The 9,590-nt window shown below is 34.9% G+C and overlaps 2 protein-coding genes across 2 annotated transcripts; both read right to left on the reverse strand.

The window, feature by feature from the left end:
- Window positions 1–430: 430 nt before the first annotated feature.
- LOC130647890 (uncharacterized) lies at window positions 431–4,724 on the reverse strand. Its single transcript, XM_057453896.1, has 3 exons — window positions 4,585–4,724; window positions 2,561–3,130; window positions 431–1,917 (listed from the first exon to the last, which is right to left on the reverse strand). The coding sequence occupies exons 2-3, from the start codon at window positions 2,629–2,631 to the stop codon at window positions 1,533–1,535; spliced, it is 456 nt and encodes a 151-aa protein (XP_057309879.1). The 5' UTR covers window positions 2,632–3,130; window positions 4,585–4,724; the 3' UTR covers window positions 431–1,532.
- LOC130648134 (uncharacterized) lies at window positions 2,651–3,097 on the reverse strand. The gene has a single exon (XM_057454166.1). It carries the CDS (start codon window positions 3,095–3,097, stop codon window positions 2,651–2,653), a length of 447 nt encoding a protein of 148 aa, XP_057310149.1.
- Window positions 4,725–9,590: the final 4,866 nt, after the last annotated feature.

The raw sequence follows: 9,590 nt of genomic DNA on the forward strand, positions 1-9,590 counted from the left end.
ACTGCTTCGACTCGTCAAGTGAAACAAGTCAACGTCTGCACAATAACAGCTATCAACGAGAGTGCACGTTTTGATACTTGATTAGGTTATATATACGGCGAAAAAAATTCAACATTTTTAAAAGTATTTTGAAATGGCGAGAATAAAGTGGAGTATACTACTGTTGATGTTAGTATTGATCATTTCCGCAGGTAGTAATTGTGAGCTCATATATTGTTATAAGCTTTATGTTCCAGACTCTGTGGTGATAAAAACGCTATATGGAAGTTTCTTAAAATTCTATAACTTTTATTTCAAATGCTATTGTACGGCTTTTTATTAACAATATATCCTGTATTTCAAATGAATGCGTGAAACAGCTTTATGTAGCTGTATAGAATTTAGTAAAATCTTTAACTTTATTTAGCTTGCGGGCTGGAATGCTATGTTGGTTCGGAGAAATTACTGGTTTAAATATTAAACCTGAAAAATGCTATGGCGACACTTGCATGATTTTGACAAAAACTCAAGGTCGCTATACTGTGAAAGGATATTTGTGCGAGAAAGATTTGAAAACTTGTGAAAAGAAATGTGGGGATCGGCATGACTGTGATGTAAGAAAACATGTTGTTATAAGTGTGATTGCTATCAGTATGGATCTCTGACAATTCAACAATTACAACAATTCACAATCATTTTCTAACATGTCTTCTCGTTGTTGTATTCCCTGCACTTCAAACATTATAACTGCTAAAATTTCAAACCGTATAATTGTCTTAAAAATGATTAAGGAAGTTCATGATGTACACATGTATTTTTCTCTGCCAAAAGACTATTTGCACCCGCTACATTTCGGACAAAGTCCAGTTAAACTGGAAGACTTGTATTTTGTAAAGAACTTATTTTCTTATTTTATTCTTAGGTCACCTGTTGTCATACAGACCTGTGCAACTTTTAATAGAGTCGGTGATGAAAATGAAGAATTTGACAAAAAACGCACAGTTTCTTCAAAATCAAATTTTTAATAATAAAACCAATTTATTCATTTTAAACATTTTATTAACATTTTTCGGTTCTCATAAACCATCTGGAGATAAATAGAATGCGAAAATACAATGTTGAAAACCATATATTAATTGGATTGCAGGAGTGCGTACAAGTTCTAATTTTCCCGATGTATTTCAGTTTGTATAAATATGGTGCGGATGTATTTGGTACTTTTACGATTGAAACTGGAAAGTGTCATTAAAAATTAACCTATCGGAAGTTTTTATTTAAACTACGCTATAATCAATTTGGGTTAAGAGTCACCCACAATTTAGTACTTACGGTTTTGTATTACGTTAAAAGGAATTTATTGTATTAATTTATTGTAAAATATAGAAACAACTTTCTTTTATTTATTTGCTAGATAGATACAATAATTAAGCTTATTCCTAACTCAGTGGCAGATGGATTGACTAGCAAAACATTAGAAGAGGTCTAACCCACAGTTTAGGCTACATTTTCCAAACGAGCACTGTGTACAATGTGGCTTATAAATATGGTCGTGTTTAATTATTAATGTCGCTTTTTCTCTTTCTGATAACAACATAAACAATTCCATTCAAGATCCCCCCAATGTTTGAAAATGTCGTGACGAACTGAAACAATACCAGTGGGACATCTCCCAGTAATTGCCACACTCCATACAAAGCCGTGGCCCACCATTGTATAAAATAAGCGGCTACAAACAATGACATATTTTTGGCTGCCCTGTGTGATGAACGAACAACATTGGAACTCTGTCCAGATAAGTCCTTAAACCTTGGTTCCTCCTTTCGAATACGATACCATGTTAGAAGATACAGTACGACATTCATACTGAGAATTAATAGCAACGGCACTGTGGTGAAAAATAAGTTTGCATATTTTCCTTTCACAGGATCGATGTAGCAGCTGAAAAAAACAATAAAGAGGTTTTTTAAAATATTTCATAACTCAGATTACATTACTTGAATTAAAAAAGGCTCTTTTATCGTTGATGATGGCAAAAAGGTTAATTTAGGTTAAAAAAGTGCATGTCTTTGTAGCTTCATAAGTAGAACCAAAAAAATACTGCTTCATAAACAATTGTATTACATCTAACCAACCTTGTGTGGCTCTTTTACTAACATTTATTAAAAAGCTACTTTTTTTAAACAAACATAAAATTATTTGGCTTACTTGGATATTATGTTCAGTTCAAAATTACATTTTAAAGAACTTTTTATCACAAGCTATTTATACTAGGCGTTGGTCCGTAAAAAATCCACGGGATCGCCCGTCCTTTTTATACCGCATTGTGTGCGTTTCGGTACTTGCGCAGCTAAGCTACCATTTCGCGTGACAGACAGACGGACAGATGTGTACGGGTATTATAATATAGATCACAGATATTTCCAACATTTAAAAAAAGATCCCAATTACAGAGAACATGAGATTTATTTTTTGAACCTGACTTAATGTAACTGAGATAGAAATTCTTATGCTGAGTTTTTAATCTGGAAGAACTGGAATACTATTTGTAATTTGTCAAGCTACAAATTAGGGCAATACTTACAACGTTCCATTCGGTCCTAATGATCCGGTTGCAAGTGCCACTACACCGAAGACAAATGGCAGGCAGAACATCCATAGCAATAACTTCCAATCATAACGTCCAAAATCGAGTTTTTTTACGAATGTAAATCAAAACAAAAGCGTTAATAGCGACTATATTTACCATCAATCCCTGGGCTGGAACAAACTCGACTGACATGATAGCATTAAACTGACAAAGAGCTTTAGGGTAAATATGATCCTTAGTGATGACTATATGCAAATGATCCATAGAATGAAAAATATTAAACAAGGCATCACATATGGCAAGATACACAACAAACCGTTCACTTTTTGTCCAAGTGAAAAATGTTGATATTCTTTGATGTTTGAATGAAAAACATATGGTCAATACAGCTGCGACTAAGCTTAAAAATACACATACCAGTGCTGGTATATGGATTGCATAAAACTGACCGTTATCCAGTCCATAAACGGGCAAATCATACCCACTCTTCTTCTCCAAGGCATTAACATGTGTTGATCTTTCAATCGCCATGTTGTTTCTATGCATAATAACGAGAACTTGTTCCTAGAATATTATATTATTACATTATTATTACATTATTATTATATTGTAAATAGTATCAAAAAAACGTAACCCAAACAGTCCTAGTACAGCATACATCCTACCAATTTTAGTTCAAATTATCCTAGCCTTTCGAATTTGTAAATATTCTGCTGCTTTTCATTTTAATTGGCGCCAGGCGAAGTGACCACTTCTGCTTTTTGGCGCCAGAGGAAGTGACTACTTCTACATTTTCTTTTCGCCATTAAATGTGAAAATTGAAAAAGATATAAATGCTGAATATTAAGAAAAGCATTATAAAACTCATCGGACTCTACAGTGCAGATAAAAAATAGCTTTCTAATGTTCTGTTTATCAAGTTTAAGAGATTAAGCTTTAGTTTAAGAGGCTGCCTTTCATTCAAGCGTTCAAGGCGGTAGCTTAAAGCGCTTCAACACTGATGCTCATCTTATTAATGCTCGTATTCTTTACGCGTACATCTTTGCGCAAGAAGAAGTCGTGTTACAAAAACACGAAAAACGACATATAAAGGACAGGTGAACCCGTTGATTATTCATGTCTACGACCTAGTTTATCTCTTTATTAACATTAAAAATGGCGTTTTCGGCATAATAAGGGTAATTGTATAAAATAGGGTCCAATGTAATTTTTGGCTTCTCTTTCTCCTTGCATGTGCACTATTTGGAGGCCAAGTTTTTTTTTCAATTCAGTGTTCCTACTAAGTTCGTAAGTAAAGACTCCGAATTCAAGATTTATAATTTCTTACCCTACATTTTATGGTAAGGTGAGCAGATTTTGTTTAGAATTATATTCATTATATAAATTATCTGTTTCGCTATAAAATGAGCGACTTTAACAGATTCGAAACGCTTTTAGCTAAGTGTATGGGGTAAGCGCGTCACATCTGGTAATTAATTATTCCATCAGGTGAAATTCAAGTCCAGATTTTAATTTCGTACACGGTATTGTATGAGCAAAGAAAGAACGGATGCATTAGGTGCAAATGTGATTAAAGGTAAATGAATAAACACCGAATCATCATGATAGTCAAAGATGCATTCATAGAAACAACATTTCCACAAGAGAGAACTTTTTGGGATATAATCAGTGAAACAGTTTTTCATTTTATTTATAGTGTTGTCTTCCACCTTTCCTGAAAGTTTTTAAAAATGGCTATCCGTTACGGTGATCTGGAGCTTTTTCCTTAAATGGATATTACAGCAGTTTATTCTGGAATCATTTTCAAACCTCTTTTCGGATTACGTTTTTGTTATGTTAGAATCAAATATTACGTCACAGTAAGCGTTCGACCGTGGAGAAATCAACGGGTCGCACATTGTTTTCAACCAATTTGAGAACTCATTTTCGAACCGCAGACTAAATTCTTGTGTTACTATCGGATATAATGTAAACAGAAACTTCAGTGAGTGTTAAATATCTAAAAATTGTTTCCTTACCTGTTTAGAAGCACAAAAATATTCTATCCTTTGTAGCTTTTATTCAAAAACAACGTAAATAAAAATGATAGATGTGTAAACATTGTTTTTAATTAAATATAACAAAAAATTGTTGGTAGTTTTAAAGACACAAATCAAGTTAAAATTATAGATATAGTTAGAAATCGGAACAGGTGCATTTTCTTATTATCTATTGACATTCTGTTATTGTTAACCACTTACTACCAAGTTACACGTATTAATATTTATGCTTCGTAGATTGTACACCGCCTCCCTCCTCCCTTGTAACTTCTCAAATGGTATGAAATTTAATATAGATACAGTGGAACATAAAGGAAACTAAACTTTTAAGGTGAACATTTTTGATTGATTTGACCAAATCTATGAAGTTGTTGCTTAAGCAATGAAAAAAAAGTTGAATCACAGTTGCTAAGAAATGTGTGATCAACATAGAAACAACGATAATTGATTATTGCAGGACGTTGTTTCAACGTTAAAAAGAAGGTAAATAACGGTTGCGTGAACGGTCCTAAACAACATAGAAACGACGTTGATAACATATTGTTTCAACGTTGAGAAGAAATTGATTAACGGTTGCGAGAGCATTTCTAAATAGCATGAAAACGACGTTGATTAGACGTTGCATGACGTTGTTTCAACGTTGCTGTGTAATGTTAAATAGACGTCAAAAAAAGACGTCAAAAAACTTATTTTAACGGAAAATCAACGTCTAATCAACGTCACATGCAACGTCTTCTCCATGTTGATTCAACCGGCTGACTTTAATCTAATTATTATTTTATTGTAAAAACATAAAAAATATAATCAAAAGTTTTCATTACTAGTCACGAAGCTTCGTAACAATTTAATAAGTATTTCGGAATATATTATAACTCAAAGTTGCCACTGTCACCCTCCCCATCCACAACAGGGTTAAATATGCCTAAACCAAATCACCAACCTTTAAAAATCCTTATCTCCTATTAATTTGTCACAGCATTCGCCTTTCCAAAGTCTACTAAGATTTGGGCCGAACCCTAATTAACTACTAAATGCACAGGAAAAATCTAACAAGCAGTCTGTGTAACACTTCTTCAAAAAGTAAACTGAGGCTGGAATAAAATGAACTGCTGCGAAAATCCGCTTTTGTCTACTCTAATAAAAAATGAATAAATAAGAGTCAGAATTGTTGCAATTTAAATTGAATTTCTATGCTTTCACACATAAAATGGCGTTTGAAGAAATTCCCAAAGTTCTCGCCCCTATATCTTTCAATACTTTTAAATAATCAGGCGAAAGAATTACGTTTATAACAGAAGAAATTAGTGCTTGAAAAATTTATATGACTGAAATCCACATGAAATTGATCACCAAAAGTTAAATATTATAAATTGTTCGCCAGATGATAGACGCAAATGTAACGGATTCACCCTCTTGCATGTTTTTGAAAAGAATAAATAATTTCTTTTCGGATATACCGCATATGTTAATTACTTTTTTTTAGTAAAAAATTTCAAAAAAAATTCATTTTGAAATTTGAGAGTTTTCTCCTTGTGTAGCTACATAGGTTCGCCATATTTTTAACGCGATCGCGCATAAATGCGAGGCTTATCTAATATGTCTCTCTACGTTAGTGTCCAGATTGAAAATCGGGACCGAAAACATGGAAAATGTATGATTAAAAATATAATTTGTCATGATGAAAAAGGTTTACAATACAGCAAGCTGCACTGAAGTATCTTGTCTACGGGGACGGTGGTTGTCAAAACTGGGATTCGGTTCCCAGAAGAAGGTGCTGAATACACTTTCTTGCTTCTTACAAGCATGAGTACTGCCCAACTTGGACCTAAAACCATTCTTTAAGAAAATCGTAAAGAGAAAAAAAATTCTTCTATCACAAACAATACAACGCAAGACAGAGCTAACAACATAAACGGACTGGTTACAGATCGAACACAAATAGAAAAAATGTATATGTCAAAAATATATTATATAAAAAAGAATTAAATAAAACCCTCCTGTGCGCCAGATCTGGCTGTAGCTTTCAACATGTGTCACAGGGCCTTAACACTAAGCCTTACACAGGAGGTTGTCACGACAGGACCAGCCTGTCGATATTTTGACTAAGGACAGCAGGGTTGTCAAGCCTGAAGATCAAGTTTGTAAACTTGGGCACCTTACTGAAATGGAGTAAAAATTGGGGTCGTTACACCCAAATACAATCTAAAAGCAAACCCCTTGCTAAGCTTCTTATAAGTTAACAGAGAAGATTGAGCTAAACTCTTTATCCTCTGGGTATTTGCGGTAAAATGGCTTGTATGAACCAGCTGAGGTAATACAAAACCGCTTGGCTTTACATTTTTCTCCCCCATGACCCTGGAAGTACAAGCATAAAGCAACAGCGAAGGTATTTTAAAAAGAGTAAAAAAAAAAAAAAAAAACTAGTAGCGGGTATAAAAGAAAACATATGATGTAGTGTTGTTGAGCGTTCTTGGATCAACTTTAGTTATTCCCTTATCATTGCAGAGGTACCAAGAGTTTGTGGTCTAATCTTTAATATGGGCCCAACAGTGGCACGCATTCAATGTTCTAGAGTGATTTATCACAGCTACCAAAGGATACTTTTGAATAAAAGATGTGTCCGAGTCACTAGATATCGGGATATTGAGAAAAGGATTAGAAGAGGAAAAACTTTCAAAAAATTTATTGTCCTTAACCAGATGTTCTCTATCTCTTGCAAACCTTTTCAGGTGCTAGGTTAAAATTTCGCCATTCCTTGTAATCCATGTTTCCCTAGTGCTCTCTTGGTGCAGGAAACATTGTGGGCAAAACCATTTATTTTCATACTCCAGATTTTCAGAATCTAAAAATGTACTAACTGACAATTGGAAGCTGGAAGACGGTAACAGTGTTAGGGTGTCCTCATTTTCAACAGTAACTGAAGAACAGAGACAGGTGTTACAGCTAACTGACACCGATACTTCTGTCGAGATCTTCTGAGACACAATGACCGAAAACCCTTTCAATTCATTAAAGACAAGAAGTAACATCTCTGCTACATCTTGCTGAGAATTGTATTGGAAAGTTGAATTTCCAGAAGAGTGTATCTTACGTTCCATGGCCTTGAGAAAGTTTGAAGGATCAACGGGGGTCAAAGAACGGTTTAGCATGGTCATGTTAAGAGCAATCGCCCTCATAATTGGTGACAAACGGGACGACTCCGAATCACTCTGGGACCATATCGATGGGATAGTACTTAGTGCTTGCAAAATAACATTGGCATAGCACGTATTGCCTTTGTTGATTTTGAGAGAGGCCGCAGTGTGTGGACCTGATAAATGACCCTTGGGCATTTCTTTTACTGGAGCTGGGTTACTTTGACCAGATGCAACAGACTTGGGTGGAAAAGTCTTTCTCGTTCCCGGTGCCTTAATTAAGGAGTCTTGGGATCCATACACAGAAAGAAGCTGTCATACTAATTTTTTCAAGGTTTTTTGAGGTGGAATATGCCATTTTGTTGGATAAACCTAACCTTTTCAGACACGATGTGGCTGTTCTCGCGCAATAACCTTTTGTCCCTACTTCTACAGCAAAGAAATCAAATTGCCAACCACTGGACAGAATTACGTTAACCAAGCAAGAATATTTAGGGACTTTGGTGGAACCCTCGGCCGGCTACGAGCCAGACGCTTTCGAATAAAAAAGTGTACCTAAGAGATCACGATTGCTACCAAATATCTTCCAGGGAAGTAGAATATCAAAGCAGATTAAGCTTCAATAAATTTTCAAGAGTCTAGCGAATGGCTACTGTCTTCCCAGGTGTTCCATCAGATTTGAAAAAGGTTAGGAAACCCATCAGTGGATCTGTTTGCTTTAAAGGCATGTAATCAAATTCCACTGTATAAAGCCTGGAAGCCAGACTCGGAGTCAGGCGACGGATGCATTTCAACAGAATTGAAAGGTATGGGGCATAACCTAAGCATTCCACCAATTCTCACTGACAGGGAAAGTAGTAAAAAAGCAAAGTAGTGCAAACAAAACATTGTCTCTAGTGGTTTGAAAATTTCAGGAATAGCCTACTTGCAGAAGGCATTTCAACGCGAGCTTCAGACCTTATCCTTAAGGCCAAAAGAAAAGGCGCTTTAGCTAATTATGAATCGGCGTGGAGAAAATGGGTATGCTGGTGTGATAAACAAAAAATTAATCTCTATGAATGTGATGTGAGATATGTTCTAGATTTTTTTGCTTTTTTGTATGAACAAAAGTTAATATGCGGTTGTCAATGGTCACAGATATGCTATTTCAGCTTATCACAGAAAAGTGGATAATACACCAATAGTCCACAAGTTTGTTCATTGATGTCAGGTATTTTTAATGAGGAACAACAAAACCAAAATATGTTTGTATATGGGATACTGAACAGCTTTACCAAACAACACTTGTCTTTCTGATAGGGAGATGAATTTAAAAAAGACAACAATGTTGTTTCTGACTTCAGCAAGCAGATGTCATGAAATTTGCTTCTTGGACATTTGCTATATGGTCAAAACATCTGTAAAATAAAATTTTCCCACCCACCGCTCAGCGACAAGGGTAGTTCGTTACCAATTATTTACTTTTTATATATTCCGTTTTAGCCAACAAAAATTTGTACAAGTGATGCTCGTCCTCTTTGTATATATATTTTTTATGGAAAATAATTAGATATCCGATGGTTGCATTCTCACAAATTTTGTTTATTATATTATTGTACACCCACTGCGGACTCCGTGTTCGTCTGGTTTTCTATATTATGCGCGAATAGTCCCAAATAACCAATCTTAGATCGTACTTCGATTATTTTCATAAAATCCCAATTACATTGCGGCGCTTCGCGCCTTACGTAATTAAAGAATTGTAGATGCAATTATAACTGCGTAATATTACAAAACTCTTAGTTTTTGAAGCGGTTCACAACAGATAGCGAGTATTATAATTACTAGACGATAAAACATTCACAACAAAGG

Source organism: Hydractinia symbiolongicarpus, chromosome 6 (assembly GCF_029227915.1).
Source record: "Hydractinia symbiolongicarpus strain clone_291-10 chromosome 6, HSymV2.1, whole genome shotgun sequence".
In the NCBI taxonomy this organism is placed as follows: Eukaryota; Metazoa; Cnidaria; class Hydrozoa; order Anthoathecata; family Hydractiniidae; genus Hydractinia; species Hydractinia symbiolongicarpus.